At 37.6% G+C, this 26,924-nt stretch overlaps 1 protein-coding gene across 3 annotated transcripts; it reads right to left on the reverse strand.

Moving 5' to 3' along the window:
• Positions 1 to 261: 261 nt before the first annotated feature.
• On the reverse strand, positions 262 to 25,245 carry LOC131333121 (acetylajmalan esterase-like). Of its 3 annotated transcripts, none has more exons than XM_058367470.1 (5): positions 24,798 to 25,114; positions 1,373 to 1,573; positions 1,139 to 1,284; positions 747 to 1,023; positions 262 to 646 (listed from the first exon to the last, which is right to left on the reverse strand). In XM_058367470.1, the coding sequence occupies exons 1-5, from the start codon at positions 25,075 to 25,077 to the stop codon at positions 432 to 434; spliced, it is 1,119 nt and encodes a 372-aa protein (XP_058223453.1). In that variant the 5' UTR covers positions 25,078 to 25,114; the 3' UTR covers positions 262 to 431. The 3 variants fall into 3 exon arrangements, with proteins under 3 accessions (XP_058223453.1, XP_058223452.1, XP_058223451.1); XM_058367469.1 differs by lacking the exon at positions 24,798 to 25,114 and adding an exon at positions 2,162 to 2,522 and having other exon boundaries at positions 429 to 646; XM_058367468.1 differs by lacking the exons at positions 262 to 646; positions 747 to 1,023; positions 1,139 to 1,284; positions 1,373 to 1,573 and adding exons at positions 23,233 to 23,641; positions 23,796 to 24,072; positions 24,189 to 24,337; positions 24,470 to 24,670 and having other exon boundaries at positions 24,798 to 25,245.
• Positions 25,246 to 26,924: the final 1,679 nt, after the last annotated feature.

The following is a 26,924-nucleotide window of genomic DNA, read 5'->3' on the forward strand; positions in this document are numbered from 1 at the left end:
AAAAATAAAAAACAAAAGATATTCAGATAGATACTGAGCTACAAATATTCTTTTTTTTTTTTTTTTGAGCTACAAATATTTCTTATCTCCTTCAGATGGTCCACTTGAGCAGTTATTACTTATCAGTCTCATCGCGTTAGGACTGGTAAGCTATAATTAATATATAGGTTTAGCGTGTAATCTAGTACTCCAAGTATAATTTTGGACAACAGACCATTCACCAAACAAATTCTTATCACATGAACGACATTTTTAATACACTAGTATATATATTGCAAAAAAATATTGTTTTCAACTCAATGTACAATGGAGAAAACGAAAACGTGCATTGATTTTAATCATGAGCTAGTCTTTATTAAAGATGCTGAATGATAGCGAAGAAGTCTTCCTGTTTACTTTCTCAAATGATAGAGAAGCCAAGAAAGACCGACTTAGTTATAGCACTGGAGCTTTGGCAGCATGTCATCGATGAGCCATTCAGCTATCCTCTTATATCCTGCTTCTGTTAAATGAATTCCATCCCAACTTATAAATCGATTAGGATTCGGACAAACCGGAACCGTCGAACTACACATGTTGGTCGGATTAAAATTATAATCCCCACCAATCCCACAACAAGCCTTCTGCGTAGTATCGCCGTTAAATCCTGAATGACAAAAAAAAAAAAAAAACATTGTTAGTCATGATTAATGCGTAAATCGATACAATTTTTGTGTTCTTCTTGTTGCAAGGGTAAATAGGCTCACCAAGTTGTACGGCATGATCGAAAAGCCATAGGAAGGCATGGTAGTAATCACCATAAACAATAACCACTTCAGGATACTCTGTTTTCAACTCTTGGATGGCTTCTTGTAACTTTTCATTGTGGTAGACTGCCAAGTTGTTGATATCTATCAAGCACCGATGCTTATCATAGGCATTCGAGTTATTAGTTTTGAATAATGTGAGATAGATTGGGAAACAAACCATTGGAAAATTGCCCGGGACTACCACCCTAACAGCTCCGTAACTAATGATCACCCGCTGCAACTCACATTGAAAGATCATGGTTAAATTTTATGTTAATCACAGAAAGTAGTTTCTGCTACTACTTGATCTCTCTAGATAAAAACTAGAACGATCTGCTTGGAAAACTTACCCTAACACCACTGATTATGGCTGCAACAACTTCAGGTACCAACTTTTTTACATCCTGTATACTTTTTCCTTCTTGAAATGCGAAGCTATAATCATTACCTCCAATCTTGAGAACAAAAAGAGACGTCTTTTGCTTCTCCATGCAATCTGTTATTTTAATTGTAAAATGCAATTGGACAAGTACAATTTAAGAGTTTAATTCATTTAATTTTTCAAAAAACGTTCATTAACTAACCTCTCTCTATGATGCAATGTTTAGACATCCAATCGCGCTGCACTTTGAGTGAGCTGTTGGTAAGCCTGTCAATGATACTCTTTTTGGCTAAAACCTTTGTTGTTAAGGCAGTGGCACCGGCAACAGCGAAGTTTACTCCATGTCTGAAGTCTGCATCTTTTTCCAAGTACGGATTAAGAAAGGGAAGGCCCGATGCTTGAGCTGCATGTAATTATGAACACAATGAAAGTTCAAAGACTCGAGGTCAAATACTAAAAATGACGAAAGAGCTATTTTCAACAACAAAGCTAGCTACTGATCGCAACCAAGTGGCAGAGCTAATCAAAATGAGGGAAGCTTTATGGATCAAAGCCAGATTTGATATCAAGGTGTATACGGTGGAAGATATTAAAAGAAATTTTGATGGTGTTAGACGATTCATTATTTAGGAGTACTTGGGTGTAATTTTCCTTTTATTTACCTTGTCTCTGTAGGGTTGGAGTGAACTTTCTAGTTCTCCCTTCTCTTTTACTCGATGTACCTTCTTCGAGTTTAATAAAATTTTCTTTTGCCGATAACAAAAATGACGAAAGAGATTTTACTATGGGTCTATGCCCAATCCAAACAAAATAAACAGAAAGAAAACGAAGGTAGATTATTTCGGAAATACAAACCTGATCATGTGATATACACACTTGTATCTACATGTCGTGATACATGTAGGGTGTGTGCAACGTATATCCCATAGACAACAATCTGTAACTTTTTTAGTGTGTAAGCTGTATACTGTGGCTACATCATATAGCATACCGATGAAGTCAATCATGAGCCGACCGTTCGAGCAACGACCTGTTGCGTGCTTGAAAAAAGTTTCACCGTAGGGAAGCTTAGCAAAAGCTGTGGCAGCACCGATTGGCTTTTGCCGAATTAGATTCCCAGTATCTGAAATCGAGTCGCCAAACTGATAAATCTTATCGAAGTGACAAGTAATGAGTGAATTGGCATTGTTCGGGTGGGGTTGAAGAAAAAGAAGATAGGAGGCGGCGAGTGCCAGCAGAACTGGAGAGGAAACAAGGTTGGAGGAGGCCATTGCTTAAGGAAATTAAGAAGAAACAAGTGTTTTGGTAAAGAAATTAAGTATGAACTTTGGTTGCGATATAGTGAGAGTGCCTGGGAATGGTTTGCAATTTATAGAGGAGTGGGCCTGGATTACTCTCTCAGAAAGTCAGAATTATGTGTATTGTGTAGAGTATGATTCAATATATATACACTAGCGCATGCCCGTGCCTGAAGGCACGGCTCAAAGAATGCGGCATGGGAACTGGCTTTTAGTGTCGTTACTCTTCAGCAAGATCGTGCCTATGGACACACACCACATAACTTGACCCCAACACAAATTGATTTTTAATTAGTGGAGACCGCTTTGACTAATCTAAAATTCAACAGCTCCATCGAGAATCAGTCACACTCATCCTTGAAGTGAAATTAACTACAAACAATGTCATCTTAGCCTAAACGTAATGTGATTGCACGTTCAACAAATCGTATACAATAACAATTACAAAATCAGACACAACACCAGTGAGAGACCCATCTTCGTCTTCTAACCTATTAAAACACAATCAACCGTAATAAATTTCAAACCCCAATTTATCATGACTTACATTCGAATCCTCCTTTAGATTCTCACCCGTTCTAAGCCACTTCAACCCATTCGTATCTCTTTCCACTTCTTACCATAATCAAATCCTCTATTCTCATCTCTCTCTAGTAATAGCAGGAGGACCTCACATCTTGTAATATTTCTGCATGAAAATTGAAACCCATTGCATGTGATCCTTATGCACCTGCCCACCTCCATAGCTCTCTCATGCAGTTTCTCCCATTTGCAACACCAAACCCTGCTTCATAACCTAATAAAAAGAAATTAACAAAACTAAGAATATTATCAAAATAAATATTTTATTTGTCCTACCGGATATTAATTTGACGCAACATCAAAAAAGCAACAAAAACACAATCTTCAATTAGAATTGAAATTCCCATAAGAAACTGGAATAGAGATCATGTTGGTAATGAATCTAATGAGACAAAAAAATTATGTTTACCATAGTATTAGTTTCAAGTAATGAGTTTCACTCCATCCACAACTCGTCACTTCATATAAGCCAAGCAAATTTGAGCCAGTATCTACATAGATGCCTATGAAAAGGTGTTTTGGCACTTTTGGCGTACTATGGCGTGGCAATGGAAAACACAGCTGGCAAAGCATTTTGGTCATTATATTCCAACTAAATGTATAAAATATGAAGGCAAGAAAATTCAAAACAAAAAGGTTCTAAACGGTATCATACCACCAAAAGTTAATCCTTATTAGACCACCAAAACCTCAGCCATATGATTTCTCTAACACTAAAAAAACCATTTGTAAAATAAATTCATGTATGATATTAAAACTTTAAAGTCATGACTGAATGTAAATGTAATATAATAAGGAACATTTCTACCTAATTAACTTACCGTAATACAATGGAGTCTTCGGTCAAACTACAAAATTAATGCTGAAAGCCATGTAAGGAAATATAGAATCGCAAGACCAAAACAATTCAGTCTTAATGTACACTCCAATTACTTTGTATTTAAAAGAGTTCCAAAATTCTTAGTAAGATGTGGGCACAAAACAAAATTAAATTTCGAATTAATACGAACTATGACTTCAACCTGAGTCGTTTCAATACCTACATTATGAAGCATTTCTCTGGCAAATCCTCTAGAGCTAGATTGCCAAATCTGTTTATTTCACCAAAGCCATGATCAATAAAATAACCATCCTACTGCAGTACACTAATTAATTCATGGCCTTATATATGGCATCCATTATACAGGGCCTTGCTATGAAAAAACATAATGTTGGCGACAAAACGAAACTATATCAATAAAATGCAGTGCACTATAATAGTGATTACATAACATAAACAAAAAAATATCTCACATACCTTGTTCAAAGATAAGTTTTCGGTATATATATCTGGATTGGGTTTCACTGGTAATGGTTGTTGAAGACAAATGCTAATGAAAAAATTGGAGTTACAATTGGAGATCTCTTAGAGTTGCAATAGGCAGTGTTCCTAAACGTGGCTTGAAGGGGATAAAACCCTACGGAGGATTTGTGGATGCTTTTCCAAAGGTCAACTCTTCATTTTCAAAAAGGGGGAACTGAATAAAATGATAAGAAATATTGGCATATGAAAATTCTTTTCATCTTTCATTCCTAATGAGAGGTTCCAGGAGACACAAAGCATTCAGTTGTAGCTTTACTTCAACTCCGTTCTTTGTAGAACCTTGTATACCAAAACAAACATAAATTTAGTGATTCATCACAGTGAGAGTTCACACACATAAATCAAAAATAAAGTAGGATTGCACCTAGAGAGGTAATATGTATTTAGAACAAAAACACGTTGTTTGTTTGACTTCAGAAATTTCAAATTGATTCTCACCTAATTGCTTACTCATAGTTGTCTAATGCTTTCATTGAATATTCGGCATAATTTCACACATTTTTAAGGCACAAATAGATCTTGTTGCTCTAAATATCCTACTTTAAAGATGAATCATCCGATTTCTAATTTGGATTTGAGAGGCTTTGTTCCAATCATAGTTCGATTTTAGATGTTTGACTTGCCCTTTTCAGTACCTAGTCCGGCTATTTTTTTCCATGAATTTTAACGAACACTTTTTTATGCCCACAAAAAAAAAAGGTTTCATTTTTAGCACAGATATCACAGCAAATTCCATATACTTTTAGCCCCCACCCCGAAATTAATTATTAGTCTACTTGAATTACCTGTTTGGTTGGTTAAAATTGGGATACACATCCATTCCGCCTCCTGTGACCTCGCCGGACCCTTAAACCATAGTTCTGAATACCGTTTCGGACAGGGTACCGGTTTTCTTACTGGTACGGTACTTACCGGTACCGGGTACCGTTTCGGATTTACCGCAACTACAATATATATAATAATTATATATAATTATAATTCAAAAAAATCCTCCATATCATACTATTCATCATAAAATATCTTTACTAGAGATTCTCTAGTCCCACATTGCTTAGTTACAAAACTCTTTTCCACTTTAAATGACTTTGCACACTAGTAAACTTGTGAATGAGAACCCAATAAGAGGTCATGCGCGCTCGGAAAAATGTGCCATGGCCGAAGGCAATTTGGAAAAACTGATTCGGAAACCAATTAACCGGGTGCGCGTCACAGATTATTCGTGCGCGAGGGGGGGGGGGGGGGGGGCGGGGAAATGTTTTTTTATTTTTTTGGGCCTGAAACGTTTTTATTTTTATTTTTTTGGGCCTGAAACGTTTTTATTTTTTATTTTTTTGGGCCTGAAACGTTTTTTGTTTTTTTTTTTAGGACCAGAAAAAGAAAAACGAAAAACATAGCGTAAAAAAAAAAACTCTGCAAAATTTCGGACCGGTATTGGGACCGGAACGAAATTGGGGGGTTAGGGTACCGATTCTTCGTCAAAACGGTAACGGTATCAATAACTATGCCTTAAACCCTTTACTCTCTGTCATTTCTGTTTTGAAAAAAAAGAAGGAAGAAAGTAGCTGATTGGAATTACCACAGAGGGAAAAAACCATATTCATTAGATCAACCTCCCCTCCTTTTTTTGAACAACATCACTAAGTTTTGCAAAACACTCTTATTATGAGAAATTCATCAAAGATGCCTTTTATATTAAAAATCACATGCGAGTACACTTATCAAGTCTCCAATAAAATAACTAAACAAACTAACCATTTGTTAAGGTTAATCTTAACAAATATAAAATTACGGAAGAAGACCACTGGCTATACTCCAATTAAAATTGCGAAAGATAAAATTAGAAAGGAAATAGAGCTAATACTACCTAATCAAGAACTTAAATGTTTAGACAGCCAATATGAGTTCTTTACCAAGGCTTTTTATCACACATAACGATCACGTCTTTTTATCAAAGATGTATTTTTTTTTTTTTTGTGTCTACATTCAAAAAATGAAAAAGCAGATTTAGAAGAAATAAAAAATCTCACCAAACTAACCGTCTACCTTTAATATAGTAAAAATTCATAAGCATGCGAATGGATAAATGTAAACAAAAACTTTAAGTGTACCTCAATTTTCCGACAAACTTGTTAGGTAAACCTACTGCAAAACAAACTCAAACATCATAAATTAATTTAGAAATAATCCCTACGTAATCGAGTTTTGATGCGATTAAAAAAAAAGGCCTGAACAGAAAGATCCAAACCGGAGCACCGGAAGAATAGAACTTTGTTGCCATCGACGTTGTTGGATGAACTCATATTCATGTTGCAAAAATGTGAACAAAAAATCCTATCTGAAGAGGTAAAGGACCTCCCAATTTTTGAACCACGGTTGAGAGAGAGAGAGAGAGAGAGAGTTCCAAATTTTGAACCAAAAGGAAAAAGGAACAAAAATAGGTTTTGGAAAAGGAAATAAAATTAAATCAAAATCATACCTCATTACTGATTCATCTAATTCTATATTAGGAAAACATTTAAGACTAAAAAAGAAATATAGAATGGAGGGCAGAGATTTATGCAGAAGGAGGGGATAAATCTAGAGCATTAGTTGTCTATTGGATTCAAACACAGCTCTGTTTTATTATATATACACACACACACACACACACACACAGAGTCTGTCTTCCGTAAGGACCACCTCATTTTAATAAAATGCGGACTTCCCTTTTTCGATTGAATTTCGATGATCCGAGCCGCTCAATGTGTTTAGAACGTAATTTTAAGGGTACCAGCGAGAAATCAGCAAAAAAAATGATCGGGAAGGGCTTCATCCGAGCAGTTTTTGTTTGTTTTTTATCGAACGGTTCAAACAAAAACTGCTCGGATGCAGCCCTTCCCGGTCATTTTTTTTGCCAATTTCTCTCAGGTACTCTTAAAATCACATTCTGAACACATTGAGCGGCTCGGATCATCAAAATTCAATCGAAAAATGGGAGAAATGAGGAGGTCTGCATTTTAACTAAAATAAGGACTCCCTCATTTGAGACTGACTGTGTGTGTGTATATATATATATATATATATATATATATATATATATATATATATATATATATATATATATACACCGATATAACTGTATAGAGTAAATCCATTTTCTTACTGCCTTGTTCTCTTTGCTTTTTAAAAAGCATTTTTCAAAAAATTCCACCTAGATTTTTCATACTTTCAACATTTCTCTCTCTATCTCTCTCTACTTATTACCACTACTATTTTTCAAAAAAAATTTCAAAACACAAACCAAACACAGCTTAATAACAAGATCAGAGATAAACCTTTTGGATTTTCCGTTGCATTATTTGTAAATAATAAGTCTTCTGGTTACTTGTCTAGGCCATCCACAGTGGTATAATCAAAAATGGATAATCAAAAGTTGACACATCAGCTTTTGATTATTCACTTAAGAGATTGCTAAGTTTAACAATGTTGAGGTTCACAATGGTCACTTCTAGTCTATAACCAAAATAAGGGGTCCACTACAATTTAACACAATCTCTCTCTCCCCTTTTGTTTCCCGTCATTCGCTTCCCTTCATTACGTTTTTTTTTTGGCAAAAATATATCGAATATATGGTGTTCTTCCCAGTGTTATCTATCAAAACAACACCGATTTTTTTCTTCTTCCTATTCCTATAGCCTATATCACAAATCCACTACTCTCTTAATCTTTCAAAAAAAAAATCAGATGTGTTCTTAAATTTGAAAAACAATGCAAAGTTCTTCCTCTTTTTTTTTGCAAGGTTCTTTGTTTACTCAACCATAGGGGGAGGAACAAAAAAAATGAATAACCACTTTTTAGTCAAAAAAATCAATTTTTTTTTTTGCTAAAAAGTGATTATTTATCAAAATACTTCGGTAAAAGTAAAAAAAAAAAAAAACACTTTTCCCAATTCTTCTCATTGAGACGAATCAATAATCTATAAAAGTTTGGCGCAAAACTAAAAAATGCGAAAAAAATTCAAATAAAGATAATTTTCAGATTTAAGTTAAGTTTAAGTTAAAATCATAAAAATGCAGCATAAAATAGAAACGTAAAAGAAGAGTAAAATACCTTAATCCAGCAACGATGAGTGAAATTATAGATGATCGAGAAATATGAGCTTCACTTTTGGAGGAAAAGAAAGAGAAACAGTTTGTGGTTGAAGTAAAGAAGATATAAAGCAAGTGAAGAAGAGAAGAATAAAATAGTAGTTGAAATACATGTGTATATAAATTTTGGAATTAGTTAACTTATGTAGTGTGGGGTTCACAAATTTTGATTATTGAAAAATGTTGCTAGTTTTGGTTATCCAAAGCCCAAAATTTGATTATTTCTAAGGATGTTGCTAAGTTTGATTATACCATTGTGAGCCATTTTTTGCACAAATATTGTTAACTTTAACAACAATTATCTTTTGGTTATACCACTGTGGATGGCCTAATAACTGAAGTCTATAAAAAAAAATTATTTTCGTTTTAGTTTACGTTGATGGATTGATCTTCAAATTTTAACCAGCACAACATTACAATTGCAGCTCTAGAAAAGGTTTCTCCTAAGTACTTTGGTGTGTTTTTTTTTATTCGAGTACTTTGTACGAATTGTTTTTTTCAATTGAAGTATTTTAATGTGTAATGCGTCTAGAATTAGGTAATGACTTGATGTAAAGTGTAATGTGTTTAGTGTTTTTTTTTATTAAAGTACTATAATGTGTTTTCTTTGCTGGGAACTATTGAATTATTGAGCTACTGTAATGTGTTTACTTTTAATGAAGTACCTTTTTTTTTACTTTGCTCGGACCTATTGAATTACACAGAAAAAATTTGAAAATCCAGGTTTCTTGGTTGTTGGTTGATGCAATCCGTGGACAAAATCGGGACCGAACTGTTACTCACGGTTCGGATTAGAACCGAACCAAACCGTGAGACTTTTGGTCCGGACACGGATTTCATTTTCAAAAAACCATGACTCACAGATTAAGATTGAATTCATAAGAATCCGATCCGATCCAAACCGTGCACAGCCCTACTTGTGTGTACAACTAGTTATCTACCCGGTGGAAGTACCCCACAAAGTAGGGGTGAGCATTAATCGGATTGGTTCGGTTTTATAAATAAACTAAAAACTAATCCACTACATACGGATTATGTATTTGGAGAACCAAACCAACCCAAAAAAAGTGTAGAACCAAACCAATCCAAACCATTAGACTACGGTTCGGTTTCAGTTTCGGTTTCCAACCACGGTTTACTTAAAATTAAGATATCATCTTCGTAAACTATATATTTAAAGTATTCAAAATTGCAGAGATAAACTAAGAATTGGTTTGTATTTATAAAAAAATTTAGAAATTAATTGAGCCATGGAATCAATATGCACTAAATGGAGCATTATATATCTATATACTATGTGCTTTTGAGATTATAAGAATGAGTTGTAATATATAGAAATTTATACTAAATAATTTTTGTAGTAAATGAATAATGAATAAGACGGTGGATTGAATAAATAATTAATTTAGAAAATTAGTTGACTATAACTTTCATGTATACTTGGTGTATCTAAATTATGCGTTATATGTATATATATTATATTTATATACGGATCGGATCGGTTTGGAACCGAAACCATTAACGTAAATCCACAGACCAAACCATTTAACGTGGTTTCTAAATTTTTTAAACTGGAACCAAACCACAGTATTGAAAAACCTAAGCAAACTATTCGGTTTGGATTGGTTTGAACTGGATTCACGGTTTGACGGATTTTTTGCTTACCCCTACCACAAAGTGTTGGAGAATAACTTCATGCACCTATGCTTAACGTATTTGGTCTTGCAAAGTATTCTCAAGGACTTTGCCTCCAAATAAAAAAAGAGCAATTGGTCAACTCACAAAAAGTCAACTAATTAACCAATTTTTTTTCTTCAAACGACAACAAATTTGTTAAGAAACTTAATAAGAATACATCAAATAAGGGAGAGAGAAATCCAACAAATGATTAGATGAAAATACCTGTTGGGACAAGCCCAAAAACCCTAAGGGCCAAGCCCAAGATAGCAAAGCCCAAACAAAATGGGCAAAGGCCAATCTGATTTTTGGAGAACGAATCTCGTACTGTCAACGTCAACTTATGTATGCATTGACTAATTCTAGGAGAACCAATCTCACAATCCACTAGTAGAAGACCCATTCAAAATCGAAAAAAGCCCCCTATAAAATAGTTCCTAGATAATTTGTAGCGTGTACTCTCGAACCTGTACTTCTTCTATGTATATATATTAATTTATCACCAGAGTTTCGTGTTTGAAAGATTTCCACAAATATTGATAACGATTAGGCCAATTGGCCATAGATATATTCAGATAGATAGCCTTTAATTTCCAAAAAAAAAAAAGATATTGAGATAGATACTGAGCTACAAATATTTCTTATCCCCTTCAGATATAGATGGTCCACTTGAGCAATATTGGGAGACATGCTAGTTTATGTTTGGATGTCAAACTTAATTAGTTAAACAGTAATGCTACACGCACAGCAAATGTGCACAGATTTTTAGTGGGGCCCACTACGGGTCCCACACAAATAATCCGAGCCGTTCATTAAATGTAAAACATTTTTTCAAGGGTCTCTGCAAAAAATCAGCTCAATCCGATATCTATAAGTGTTTGATTCAATCATTTAACTTTTCATTATCCTGAGATTCGAATGAAAAGTTAAATGATTGAATCAAACACTTATAGATAACGGATTGAGCTGATTTTTTGCGGAGGCCCTTGAAAAAATGTTTTACATTTAATGAACGGCTCGGATTATTTTTGTGGGACCCGTAGTGGGCCCCACAAAAAATCTGTGCACAAAATCTGTTCACATTTGCTGTGCGTGTAGCATTACTGTTAGTTAAATAAGCCAACAAAAAAAATGACACCGTTTAATTCTTTTTTCTATTTTATAGGTAATTGATTAACATAAAAATTGATTGTACATTTTGTTCAAATGAGGTTGGAATTCTCCCAGACAGCCAGCATACTTGTTTTGTTTAATTGTTTTTTTTTAATCGGAAAAAAAAAACTTATTTACCCAAAACACAAAATACATCCTGTGAAAAATGTACTAAAGAGGTATCTATACTACCTATTAGAGGTGGCAAATGGGTGAATTAGGACGGGTTGAAACGGGTTGCGGGTCAAATGTGAACGGGTCAAATAGTAAACGGATTGAAATGAATCAGGTCAAGACAAACCCAAACCCAAACTCGTCCGACCCGACCCGTCTTCTTCTTCTTCTCCTTCTCCTTCTTCTTAACTCTCAAATATTTTTTTTACCCCATCAACTACGTACACACACAATCCATCGATCACGTCACACTATTCAAAAAACAAGTATTGAACCCAGTTTAGGCTTGAAAGTGTCGAAATCCAATTTTACTTTATTTTTGTCTCGTACTTTTCGGGAACGAAAAATAATCGACGACAAGATAACTTCGATGAGGAGTTGAGGCTAAAAAAACTTAAAAATCAGGTTTTTACTTTTTTTTTTCATTTCCAAACAGCATCATAACTTCGACGAGGATTCCATCGATTGTACAGTTTTAGTCTTCGTTGCGTCCACTGAAGCCACCGCCTAGAGCTGGGCAACGAGCACGAAACACGATAACACGACACGAATCGAACACGAAGTTAATGGGTTAGGATTGAACATTTCTGACACAAAACACGAAAATGACATGACTCGAGAACACGAATTCTAAATGGGTTGGGTTCTGGTTGAACACGCGAGACACGAAATTGACACGACCAATACAGTTACTAATCTGTATCACCCACTAACACGAACACACACACACACACACACACACACACATATATATATATATATATATATATAATATGGTATATCTGTAATTCTATATAGAGTGGGCAACAAACACGATAACACGACACGACACAAACCGGACACGAAGTTAATGGGTTAGGGTTGAGCATTTCTGACACGAAACACGAAAATGACACGACTCAAGAAACACGAATTCTAAATGGGTCGGGTTCGGGTTGGGTGGTTTGAGATACGAACCTAACTGACACGACACGAATACGACCCGACACGACCTGTTACCCAGGTCTACCACCGCCAATATTCTAGAGAGCGCTAAGTGCGTTCTCTTTAATTTAACTTAAATCTAAAATTTTTGTCCTAATTTGAATTTTTTTCGCATTTTTTAGTTTTGCGCCAAATTTTTGTGGGTTATTGATTTGTCTCAACGAGGGAAATTTAAAAAGTAATTATTTTTTACTTTAACCCAAATATTTTTAGAAATAACTATTTTTTAGCAAAAAAATGTCACTTATTTTGCTAAAAAATGGTTATTTCTTAAAATATTTCGGTAAAAGTAAATTTTGTAACAACCCGATATTTTCTTTTAATAATAATATCATATAATTAGTTTTAGTGATAATAAAATTAATTAATTCTTTAATAGGATAATTAGAATAGGATAATTATGTTTGTAATATATATCCTATTAAGGAATTAATTAATTTTATTATCACTAAAACTAATTATATGATATTATTATTAAAAGAAAATATCGGGTTGTTACAACCTACGCCCCTTAACAAAATTTCGTCCTTGAAATTAGAGTGTACCTTTAGGAGGAAACAGATTCGGGTAGTTGGCGTGCATAGTATTCGTTCGTTCTCAGGTTGATTCTTCAATTCCTCGATGTCGCCAAAGGATTCGGATGAGTTGAATGGTTTTTCCTCGAATGCACTTCTCACTATAGTCTTGGATTTCCACTGGTTGTTCCTCGAGAGTGACGTCCTCGTTGAGTTCGATGTTTTCCCAATTGATGATGTGGGAAGGATGCGCCATGTACTTTCGGAGCATTGACACGTGGAATACATTGTGAACTCGGTCCAGTTGTGGCGGTAGTGCTAAGTGGTACGCTACTTCTTCAATTTTCTCGAGGATCTCAAAAGGGCCAATGTATCGTGGTGACAGTTTTTCTTTCTTTCCGAATCGGATAACTCCTTTTCGTGGTCTGATCTTCAAGAACACGTGTTCTCCAACCTGCAAGGTCAATGGTCTGGTCCTCTTGTCAGCGTAGCTCTTTTGTTGACTCTGCGCAGTTAGAAGCCGTTGGCGAATGGTTTGGATCTTTTCTGTTGTCTCTCGGACTAACTCTGGTCCCAGTAAGCTTGCTTCTCCCAATTCAGCCCAACAAACTGGCGACTGACAAGGTCGCCCATACAGTGCTTCGTATGGTGCCATGTCTATGCTGGACTGATAGCTGTTATTGTAGGCGAACTCAACTAGGGGTAGGTGTCGTTGCCAACTTCCTTTAAAGTCCAAAACACAGGCGCGGAGCATGTCTTCTAAGATTTGGATTGTTCTTTCAAATTGTCCGTCCGTTTTTGGGTGAAATGCGGTGCTGAGACGAAGGTCGGTTCCTAAAGCTTTCTATAGGCTACTCCAAAAGGTCGACGTGAATTGTGAATCTCGATCACTCACGATGGATACAGGTACACCGTGTAATCGCACGATTTCTCGGATGTAAAGCGTGCTGAGGGAGTCCATCGAATCCGTCATCTTCATGGGTAAAAAATGGGCGGATTTGGTTAAACGGTCAACTATCACCCAAATGGCGGTGTTTGATTGTGGAGACCTTGGTAATCCTGTCACAAAATCCATGGTAATATGTTCCCACTTCCATCCAGGTATAGGTAATGGTTGAAGGGTCCCACCGGGTTTCTGATGTTTCGCTTTTACTTGATGGCAGGTGAGGCATGATGAGATGTATTTGGCCACATCCCTCTTGATTCCAGCCCACCAGTACTGTCGGCGGAGATCTTGGTACGTCTTGGTGCTCCCTTGGTGGACGGCGAAGTTGGAATGGTGGAATTCCTTAAGTACTGCTTCACGGAGGGTACCGATGTCTGGTACAAAGATTCTTCTTTGGAAGTGAAGGCTCTTGTCAGTGTGAATTTCCCACCCAGCTGCTACTTTTCCAATTGAGAGTTGGTGTCTGATGAAATCACACTCTTGTTCAAAGGTTTGGGCTAAAAGAATTTCTCGGTGTAAGGTTGGGGTTGTGACTATGGCGAAGAGACATGCGTCGGTGCCCTCTGTGGCAGGCTACAGGTTGAATCTGTTAAGATCCTCCATCATCTTCTATTCTCTTATAGCTAAACTAGCCACTTGTCCTCGGTTCTTGCGCATCAGCGACTACGTTTGCTTTTCCAGGATGATAGGACATTGTGAAGTTGAAATCCTCCAAGTATTCCCCCCATCTCCTTTGTCTCATGTTTAGCTTTTTCTGGGTAAATAAGTATTTCAAACTTTTATGGTCCGTAAATACCTCGAACTGCTCTCTGTACAGATAGTGTCGCCAAGACTTTAGGGCGAATACTACTGCTGCCAGTTCCAAATTGTGAGTTGGATAGTTCCTTTCATGCGGCCTCAACTGTCGGGATCCGTAAGCAATTACTTTTCCATTTTGCATGAGTACAGCTCCCAATCCATCTCTGGATGCGTCGCAGTACACGGTATACCCTGCGTCTCGTTCAGGTATGATCAATATAGGAGCGCTAGTCAGTCTCTTCTTAAGTTCTTGGAATGATCTCTCACATGCTTCGTTCCATTCAAACTTAACCCCTTTTTGGGTCAATCGCGTCAATGGTTTTCCCAAGATGGAGAAATCCTGAATGAATCTTCTGTAGTAACTGACTAATCCCAAGAAACTTTTAATCTCAAATACCGTAGAAGGTCTTTTTCAGTCCATGACTGCTTCTACTTTGCTATCGTCGACTGAGATTCCTTTCTCTGACACTACGTGTCCCAGGAATTTGACTTCTTTCATCCAGAATTCGCACTTGCTGGCGTTCGCATACAAATGGTTGCCTCGAAGTACTTGGAGGACAATTCTCAAGTGGTCTTCGTGTTCTTTCTCCGTTGGAGAGTATACAAGGATGCCATCGATGAACACTACCACAAATTTGTCCAAGTACGGCCTGAAAATTTGGTTCATCAGGCACATGAAAACAGCAGGAGCATTGGTTAGACCGAACGGCATGACTATGAACTCGTAGTGTCCGTAACGCGTGCGGAACGCCCTCTTGAGTATGTCGCAATCCTGAATTCGCAATTGGTGATATCCAGATCTCAGATCAATCTTTGAGAAACAAGTCGACCCTCTCAGTTGGTCGAACAAGTCGTCTATTCTCGGTAGAGGATATCGATTCTTGATGGTGACTTTGTTGAGTTGGCGGTAGTCGATACAGAGTCGGAGCGTTCCTTCTTTCTTTTTGACGAATAGCGCTGGAGCTCCCCATGGTGAGGTACTAGGTCGGATAAAACCCTTTTCTAGGAGTTCCTGTAGTTGTGTCTTCAACTCACGAAGCTCTGCTGGAGCCATTCGATACGGGGCCATCGAAATTAGAGTCGTGCCGGGTTGCAGCTCGATGGTGAAATCCAATTCCTTTGGTGGCGGTAATCCTGGTAATTCTTCTGGAAATACGTCCTCGTACTCACAGATGACGTGAGGGAGGCCCAACTCCATTCTGTCCGTTTCCTCCAATTTGAGACTCACTAACCATCCAGCGAGCTTCCTATGCCACTTTGTTTCGTGCGCGTGGGGTGCAGATGGGTCTTGTCTATCCCCCTTAAACTTGAAGCACGTTCCATCTGGCGAATAGACTGTCACCATCTTTCGATGGCAGTCTATGATAGCTCGGTGCGCAGTCAACCAGTCCATCCCGAGTATGACATCAAAGTCCGTCATTTCGATTACTCGTAAGTCGCATGTTAACCGCAGGTTCGATACTTCTAGTTCGCACCCTTTACAGATTAGTACTATCGGAATCTTACTCCCTAGTGGTGAGGTCACATGCATAGTTGTCTTTAGAGGTTCAGTTTCTAATCCAAGTGTAGATACACATGTGGCAGATATGAATGAATGCGAAGCTCCAGAATCAAATAGTGCTTGAACACATGTAGTAAAAAGAGTGAGGGTACCTTGGATTACTGCAGGGTCCATTTCCTCTTCCGTTCCTTGCAGCGCAAACACCCTTCCAGCATTGGGTTGGATTGGCCTGTTCGATCCTTTATTCTGAGTTGGTGGTTGGTTCCACCCACCGCGAGGCTGGTTCTGTCTTCCGGGTTGGTTACCATTCCAAGCCGGTCTAGCTTGATTCTGATTCCCAATTCCTGCAGCCTTAACTTGGTTTTGTGACGGCTGTCCCCCCTGGCTTCCAACTCCGATCAACTTGGGACAGTTGATCTGGATATGTCCTTCTTTATGGCAGAAATAACAGCGGCGAATTGGGTATTGGTTCTGGGGAAAGAGGTTGCGGTTTGGTCAAGGATTAGGGTTTGGACCTCGGTTTAGTACTTGGATCTGGTTTGGATTAGGGTTAGGGTTTCGATTGAACCCTGGGTTGGGGTTTCTCCAAGCTGGGTTAGGTTGTATTGGTTGCAGGTGAGGGTAGTTTTGGTAGTAGGGTTGGGAGGTTGGGGCACTCCTGTTGTTAGGGTTGGTGCAGATAGGTCCTCCAACTGCAGGTATTGTCTTCTTTTGGTCACGTCTTGTCTTGGAATCCAAGTTTTCTCTCTCCATCTTAAGTGTGCATTACACCACTTATGAGTAGGTGGGAAGCGTCTGCGCCACCACCGCTCGGCGTGTCTCATTGAGTCCCCACTCAAATTTTCTCGCATTGTCGTCATCAGTGGGTATGATTTTTGTGCCATAGCGAGACAGTTCTTCAAACCGTGCTGCGTACTGGGTCACAGTCATTGTGCCGTGCTCGAGATTCATGAATTTCGAGGCCAGTGCTTGTTTGACAGGTGCTGGAAAGTATTTGTCAAGGAAAATTTCTTCGAACCTGTTCCAAGTCATTGTTGCCACATCATGGGTGTTCTTCATCAGGTCCCACCAATGCTGAGCTTCAATCTGCATCCGATAGGTAGCTAGGGCAATTCGATTGCTGGCCTCTTGAATGTCTAGGGTTTCAAGAATTTTCTTGATTTCCGCTAGCCAAGCTTCCGCAGCTGTGGGGTTAGGTTCTCCTTGAAAGTAGGGCGGGCGACGCTTGCAGAATTCATTTAGTGCCCGACTTCTAGTTATTGGTTCTCGAGGTGTGTGCGAGGCTCCGCACTGATTCTGGTTATTCGCAGTCGCAGCGGTAATGAATGCTTGCATGAGTTGGACTAATTCGGTAGTTCCAATTTGGTTGTTGAGTTAAAGGGCTCCATTTTGTCTGTTGTTTTGCTCGTTATTTTTGTTGTCTCTCGTTTTCTCCATCTAGATACCGTTATGTTATAATTTAGTAAGGGGAGTTTTATTATAAGAACATATATATTTGTATAATTATTAAATACGTGAAAGCAAAACATCATAAGAAACTTTTCTTTTATTAACAAAACAAATCAAACACATCATTCATGTCAAAACACACTACTTAGATGTGTAGCTACCAAAAGTCGAGATAAAACCTACTACCACAATTGTTTTCCTAAAAAAAAATGTCAAGAAAATTCCTACTACCACAATTATTTTTCTAAAAAGAAAAAAAAATGTACTGTGCGTGAAATGACTAGGAAATGCTAAAGAAAACGATCAATCGAAAAGCATAGAAAAATTTTCTGCCAGAAAACTCTGCTTTTCGACGGTGTCCTCTATGAACCCGTAACAACGCCATGTTACTCGCCATAGTGGTTCCTGCTGGTTGAGGTTTGGGTAATTATAAGGTTCTAGGCGGATGGGTATCTCTGCATAGGTGACGTGATCGGTGAAGTCAGCATTCTCTGTAATGATACGATGTTCCTGCTCGGGGAGGGACCTTGTGACTCGTGAATAATGGATGCGGTCGGTGTAGTGTTTCCGAAATCCTTGAGGTACAACGATGAGATAGTATCCATTATAACATGGGGCTTGGATCTTTACCGGCCCTAGGTAAGCTGATTGTGCCATGATCTTAAATGGGCAAGGGTATAGCGGTTCCAGCTGTATATAGACCCAAGTGTTTGGATCATAGTCAGAATGGTGTCCTACCCACGGAATTCCTGCGGGTTGAGCCATCTTAGGACGAGGTGGAGGGTCGGCATCTATGACTTCACACTCACTGTCTGATTCTTCCATTGGTGCAGGAACTGGAGAAGGTAGAGGCTCCTGCATCTCGAGCCGTTGGCTAGTCAGCCACCACTGCAGCTCGGCATCCATATCTCTTGGTGCATCTATGGGTAAGAGCCAGCCATAATCATCCATCTCCGGTTCTGCCAAAAATCCATCTTCACTGTCAGTGTTGTTTCCTGCATCTTCTTCTAATTCCTGTTCATCATTGCCCATCTCTTCATCCTGGTTTTGCCCTTCCTCCTCGGGGGGTTCTTCGGGATCCTCTTCTTCCTCAGGGGGTTCTTCAGGATCTTCTTCTTCCTCAGGGGGTTCTTCAGGATCTCCCTCTTCCTCAGGGGGTTCTTCGGGATTCTCTCGCGGTCCCACTTGTACTCCAAGGATATAGGTTAGTATGCCTCGTATCTCATGGTCTTCATCGGTGGAGCGGGTGACGGCGTCGGCGAGAGCTGAAATCCTTCGGTGAGCCTGTCTCATTTGATAGAGGGTAGGGAACATTCCTGCCAAATAGTCATCTCCCATCGGAAAATCTGGGGTGGCTGTCATGAACGCCCTTAGGTTTTCTACTTCCGCAGTTAGCTGAGCCATCTCATCCTCCTCCTGAATGTTGGGAGAGTTATGGTTCCAGTCTGGGGTAGGAATCGGAGGCTGGTTATCCATATCCCTATAATGTGAGTAATAGGGTTCGCTCCTGATGTCAAAGCCTGGTATACTTTCTAGTATGTCACGGATTTCCCTCTCGAGATTAGCCCTTCTCCATGGGCTTGAATGTTGAGCCGTGTATACCTCTCTCTGGTTTGGCAAATTCGCCCTTAGCTGCTGATTCTGGCTGTACATAATAGGGAACTCAGCTGGCACGTAAGGGTCTCGGAAAGAAAAGTCGGATCTACGGTGTTTTCCAGGATGTCCTGCAATCTGCTCCATTCATCGGCTAGTTGGTTTGCAAACGTGGGGTCTATCTATAAAAGCAAGAAAAATATATTTATCGTTAGGTTTCGGTATATTTCAAACAGTGCCATTTTAAACTTATAGTGAAAAACTCAATCTGATGTGATCTACCCAAACTACCCAAGGCCGAGGGTTGAACCTAAGGCTCTGATACCAAGTTGTAACGCTCCGATTTTTGAAAATAAAATCAAAAGTATTAAATATTAATTTTTAAAAATTCTTTAGATTAAATTCAAAATCCAAAACAGATAATTCATCCTAAAGATTCATCTATTACAAACCATAGTAGGAATACTGAAATTAGTCTTTGTAGTAATAAGCTAAACAAAATAATTGAGCTGTCTTCTAGGTTTGATACGGATCCCAAGTATATTCTGGCTCGACTCCCACCTCTGGATTCTCCTCTGCATAGAATTGCTCACTCTCGGGATTCTGTGTCTATTCCTGATTTTCTGCAAAATCTGGCACGGAAGCCAGGCAATCCGTACCTGAGTGAAATAGTTCACCCCGTATTATAATCCCTTCCAAACACTCCTCTAAGTATATTTATTGTTTTTAAGCTTAACCCTATGCCCCTTATAGTCCCATGCATCGAAAACCGTGAGAAAAACGAAAAAAACCGAAGTTGTCCTGAACCTTGCGGCCGCAACCTGCGGGCCGCAAGAACCAGAGCCAAGGTTGCGGTGAAGGCCAAGGTTGCGGTGAAGGCCCCAGCCGCAAGGTTGACTGGTCCAACCTTGCGGTGTGAACTGTTTTGGTTTGAATCGACTTTTCGACATCGCGAACACTGTTTTTGACCCTCGAACTATTTTTTCTAGACTTTTCACATCTCAAAGATCATAACTTGTTAAGATCATATTTTTTTTATTTAATTATCTATTTATTTAATTATTTATTAGTTATCTATCAAAGTTTACAAACGAAAAATCCTTGCGACCTTCCAAACAACGTTTTAACACCCAAACTAATTTTTCCTAGACTTCTTACATCTCAAAGATGATATCTTGTTAAAATAATATATTTTTTATTTAATTTACTATTTATTGTTATTTCTATAACGTGTTCAATCAAAAAATTCTTTACGACCTTATAAACTTTATTATAAATGCCCAATTAATTTTATTTAGACTCTCTACATTCTGAAGATGAAATTTTGTTAGCCGCAACATATTTTAAATTGTAAATTATTTATTATCTATTTACTTCACTTTTAGTCACTTTATTTAACGTCTTTATTTAAATTAATCCCGTGACCCTCCGAACCAACTTTCGACACTCAGCTGGTTGTATAGGACCTTTAGGACTCTTATTAAGGTCATAATAAATATTCTAATATTTTTATCTAATAAATGTATTTAATTAGTTTTTAATTAATCTTTTATCTTAGAAATAATTAATGAGAGCCTAGAAAAATATGTTTTTAAATTCTTTTAAAAAGCTCTAACTCTTATTATCATCTTGGCCATACGAGATTAAAGGTAACGGCCCATTCATAAAAGGTTGTGTGATTGTTTGCTTGTAGTCTGTTTTAATTATTATTTGTTCTAATTGTATATTACACTATTACTTGATTTGAATGTTAGATTGGACCCTAGAGACATGGGGTGGTATGCGAGTAGAATTCACCTAGACGATGCTAGATAATGGATGAATTGGAAAGTTTTATTTTTAGATTGCCTGCAGGCGTGATTGTGAGATGTGATGAGTTGGATGTGATGGTTTGAAACTAGCAAAGTAAGCCCAGTGTTGATTGATGAATGATGATTGGCAAAGTAAGCCCAATGATGAATGATGTATTGATATTGGCAAAGTAAGCCTAGGGATGATTGTGAAGTGGTATATAAGATAAGCGAACCCTAGTTATGATTCGGGCATGATAAGCTTTCTTTTGTTGTAATGAGAGGGATACACGCTAGGTACATAACTGAAGTGCAATCCGCGACAACAAAAGAAAGTGAGCTTATGGGACAGGGCATAGCTAGCGGTTGGGGAGGAAAGATCCCGCGGAGGAGATCTTAGATTACACGACAAGTTAATGGATAGTAATAAATTGTTTATGTGGAACAAATTCTGTGTTACTTTTTCGCACTACTATTATCCTGCTGCTTGCTAACTGTAAAGTAAGAGGGGTAATTGGATTGGATTATACTACGGGGTGAACTATTTCACTCAGGTACGGATTGCCTGGCTTCCGTGCCAGATTTTGCAGAAAATCAGGAAGAGACACAGAATCCAGAGAGTGAGCAATTCTATGCAGAGGAGAATCTAGAGGTGGGACTCAAGCCAGAATATGCTTGGGATCCGTATCAAACCTAGAAGACGGCTCGATTATTTTGTTTAGCTTATTACTACAAAGACTAATTTCAGTATTCCTACTATGGTTTGTAATAGATGAATCTTTAGGATGAATTATCCGTTTTGGATTTTGAATTTAATCTAAAGAATTTTCAAAAATTAATATTTAATACCTTCGATTTTATTTCCAAAAATCGGGGCGTTACAATTTTTTTTTTACTTTTTCGATTCTTCTCGTCGAGACGAATTAATAACCCACAAAAAGTTTGATCCGAAATTAACAAATACGAAAAAAAATTCAAATAAGAACAAAATTCGCAAATTTAAATTAAGTTTAAGAGAACCCATTAGGCCAAAAAGTGGAATCAAAATGTGATATAGAGAGAGAGAGAGAGAGAGTGAGTGAGTGAGTGTGTGTGTGTATGTTGGTGAGCTGATCGAATAATGAAACCGAAAAATGGTTTTGTCTGGTAAAGCCGTACAGGAGGCGGGACAAGGTAACAGATTGTTTTTTAATTCAAATTTATATTGAACCCATTTTCAACCCGTTATATAATATGAACGGGTTGAATTGAGTTATAAAATAGACGAATTGGACGGATTAAAAAAATATGAGTTAAGATTGCCACATCTATTACCTATTATAGGAGCGGCAGTTGCAAGTTTCTCCTGAACTTGTAAATTTTTTTATTTTTTTTGCCTTCGATCCTTCTTTGACTTTTATTATTTTTTCCTTATTTTTGGGACCCATCAACACTAAAGAAACATGAAGTAATATTGTGGATAAATTGGTAGTAGTTGTGATCACGTGATTAAAATGATAACCCGATAGCATAATCATGCGTGTGAAATATACTTTCTATTGAAAGCTACTGACGGTTGATTTTATTTAACTAGTAAGTCAACCAATAAACAATATAGTATGGAAAATTCTAAAATCAATCCAAACAATAGTAAGTATGTGAATGTGTATTAAATGGTATAAAAATGGCACAGAAATACGTTTTTTCCTTGTCTAGCCCAGTGGGCTGACAATAGTAAGACCGATATAATATATTCTTCCTTAATTTCTTTTGTCCGTCCAGAAAGAATGTAATTTCATTTTCATTTTCGGCACAAGAAGTTACTTCTTCTGTTCCATATTGAGAGTCTCATACTTCCGTGTATAATTTTTCAAATTTTTTTGCACCGTATTAAAGATCTCGATTAGTATTTTAATTTGGTGCGAAAAAATTCAAAAAAAATTATACATGGAAGTAGTTGATTTTTTTATTTAAAAAATGGCAAGACTTTTGGTAGTGGACTCTCAAGACGGAACGGAGGGAGTGCGTAATTACTTATCAGTCTCATCGCGTTGGGACTAATATAAGCTACAATTAATAGATAGGTTTAGCGTGTAATCTAGGTAGCCCAAGTATAATTTTAGACAACAGACCATTCACCAAACAAATTCTTAATGACATGTAAAAGAAAGTATTGTTTTCAACTCAACGTGCAATGGGAAGAACGAAAACATGCATCGATTTTAATCCATCTTTAACTAGTCCTTGTCAAAGATGTTGAATGATAGTGACGTAATAATTACTGTTTACTTTCTCAAATGGTAGCGAAGCAGAGTAAGACCATCTTAGTTAGTTACAGCACTGGAGCTTGGGCACCACGTCGTCAATGAGCCATTCAGCCATCCTCTTATATGCTGCTTCGGTTAAATGAATTCCATCCCAACTTATGAATCGTTTAGGATCTGGGCAAACCGGAACCTCCGAACTACACATGTTGGTCAGAGTGAAGTTGTAATCCCCACCAATCCCACAACAAGCCTTCTGCGTAGTCTCACCGTCAAATCCTAAATGGAAAAAAAAAAAAAAAAAGAGTACATTTTTAGCCGTGATTAATGAGTAAATCGATACAATTACTGTGTTCTTCTTGTTGCAAGGGTAAATAGGCTCACCAAGTTAATAAATTTCTTTTGCTGAGAAAACAAAAAAAAAAAGGCTCACCAAGTTCTACAGCATGATCGAAAAGCCACAAGAAGGCACGGTAGTAATCACCGTAAACAATGACTACATCAGGATACTCTTTTTTCAACTCTTGGATGGCTTCTTGTAACTTTTCGTTGTGGTAGTATGCGAAGGCGTTGATATCTTTCAAGCACCGATGCTTATCGTATGCACTTGAGTCATTTGTTTGGAATAATGTTAGATAGAGGGGGAAACAACCATTTGGAAAAATGCCCGGGACTACCACCTTAACAGCTCCGTAGCTAACGATCACCCGCTGCAACTCGTATTGAAAGATCATGGTTAAATTTCATGTTAATCACAAGAAAGTAGTTTCTAGTACTTGATGATCTTGATAAAAATTAGAACGATCGATCTGCTTGGAAAACTTACCCTAACACCACTGATTATGGCCGCAACAACTTCAGGTACCAAATTTTGTGCATCCTGTATAGTTTGTCCTTCAAGAAATGCAAAGTTATAATCGTTTCCTCCGATCTCTCCGAGCAGAAAAAGCGAGGTGTTTTGCTTCTCCGCGCAATCTGTTTATTTTGTTAAATGCAATTGGACAGGTACAGTTTAAAACTTCTGCAGAATCTGTCTTTCTTACCTGGTGGTTCTAGAGATTAAGAAAATTCATTTAATTTTCACTAAACATTAATTCATTAACTAACCTCTCTCTATGATGCAATGTTTAGACATCCAATCGAGCTGCACTTCGAGTGAACTGTTGGTAAGCAGGTCAATGACGTTCAGTTTTGCTAAATCCTCTGTTGTTAAGGCGGCGGCACCGGCAACAGCGAAGTTCACTCCGTGTTTGAAGTCTGCATCTTTTTCCAAGTACGGATTAAGAAAGGGAAGGCCAGATGCTTGAGCTGAAATTATGAAACAAAATGAAAGTTTAGTGACAAAATATTAAAAAATGACAAAAGAGATTAACAACAATCTGTAACTTTTCTAGTGGCTATTTACTGTATACTGTTGCCACATCGTATAGCATACCGATGAAGTCGATCATGAGCCGACCGTTCGAGCAGCGACCCGTCGCGTGCTTGAAAAAAGTTTCACCGTAGGGAAGCTTAGCATAAGCAGTAGTAGGACCGATTGGCTTTTCCCGAATTAGATTACCTGTATCTGAAAGTGAGTCGCCAAAATTGTAAATGCTATTGAAGTGACAATCAATGAGTGAGTTGGCATTACTCGGATGGGGTTGAAGAAAAAGAAGACTAGAGGAGGTGAGTGTGAGAAGAACTAGGGAAGAAGCAAGGTGGGAGAAGGCCATTGCTTAGGGGAAAGAAGAAATAAGTGTTTGCTAGAGAAAAGTACAGTATATCTTTGCAATATAGTGAGAATGGCTTGCAATTTATAGAAGGGGTAGGCCTAGATTACTCTGTGTCAGGGAATCACAATCTTTGTACTGTATATAGTCTATGAAGCATGGACATCTATACGGGATTCGGACACAATACAATAAGTATACAGCGATACGAGAACATCTAAAACGAGAAAACCTGAAAAAATAGGATACGGGTACGGCTAGGATACATGGGATTAGAAGGCATTTTTATAGCTTTTTACTAGCATTTTATTACCCAAAATAACAAGAGCAGAGGTAAAACTTTCGGATTTTCCGTTTGCATTATTTTTAAATAATAAGTCTTCTGGCCGGTTACTTGCCTAATAATAGAAGTCTATAAAAAATTATTGAACACACGTCATGTATGACACAATAAATATGTTAGTCTACTTCTGGTTACTTGTTTAATTAAAAATAGAACTTTTTTTTGGCCAATATTGTATACAAGAGTGGGGGTTAATAAGGTTAAGCCAGATTATACGTACGTACTCTCATAGCGTTGGGACTGTATAATAAGCTATAATCGATAGATTGGTTTAGCGTGTAATCTAGTTCAAGTATAATTTTGGATTCTATAATTGGAAATTTGGAATGGTCCTTCCTTAAATAAGCTCTTCTAATTTCCCATGGGTTTCCACCAAGATGGGTTGACCTTATCATGGAATATTTTGTATTATTCTACCTGCCTTTTGTGGCCGCTTCATTCAATTTCTTGTTGTATGCTTAGTTTTTCTTTTCTTTTGGACTTCTCTTTGTTTTAAGTCTCTTCATTTTTCTTAGAGTTTGGCCGCATCGATGTATCTTTTGTCAAGTATTAATCAACCACCAGGGGCTCACGACAAGGGAATCCTCTCTTTCATGATAGCTATGGATTAATTTTTTTTATACATACAGTACGAGGACAATAAACATGACTAGCGTTAAAATGGGCACTTAAGCTTGCTCGGAAGTGAGTGCACAACTTCTTACTCAAGCATTACTTTCCGACACTCGGTCAACCAATGAGTGAAACGATAGAGTTTAACATTTCATTACAAGTTCATGAGAGAAACTTATTATTTACGGCGGAGCGCAATCTTGGCCGTCCATTTCGGTAATCAATGATTGAGATACGCTTTTCAATTTTGACAAGTAAGAATTACTTCTTACCTATCAAAATTGATTTTCAATTCAGATCGGTCAAAACACTTTTGGACGCATGTGATTGAGTGCCTCAAACTATTTTTTACGGCATACCTGTAAAAAAGTTTTTACTATCCTTGTTTATTGAGCATATTCTTAATGCTAGCCATGTTTATTGTCCTCGTATTGCACATAGTACTACCCGAGCGTTTAATATTTTACAGGTGTAGAGCAAGTTAGTGGGGACCTGAGTTGGAGTATTTAAAGATTCAATTTTAGAGATTGTTTAGAAATATGTATCATTTTGGAGGTTTTTAGCCCCACCATGTATATTTGTCTCGAGGACTTTTAATTATTGGATATGTATTTATTTTGAGGCAATGTAAAAATTCTGGTTGTCATAGTTGGTATCAGAGTTTAGGGAATAAGTCTTACATGGGACTTGTTGGGCATGTGATTTTTGAGGTTATAGAAAATAAAACTATATCAGAGTTCGCAGGGGAAGCTTAGTCGTGATTTTTGAGGTTATTAGGATGCCTAGTTGTATTTTTTAGGTTATCTTTTGAGGCTATTAGGATGCCTAGTCGTGATTTTTGAGGTTATTAGAATGCCTAACATTTTGAGGTTAGTAGGATGTCTAAATTTTTGAG

This window comes from Rhododendron vialii, chromosome 7a (genome assembly GCF_030253575.1).
Source record: "Rhododendron vialii isolate Sample 1 chromosome 7a, ASM3025357v1".
In the NCBI taxonomy this organism is placed as follows: domain Eukaryota; kingdom Viridiplantae; phylum Streptophyta; class Magnoliopsida; order Ericales; family Ericaceae; genus Rhododendron; species Rhododendron vialii.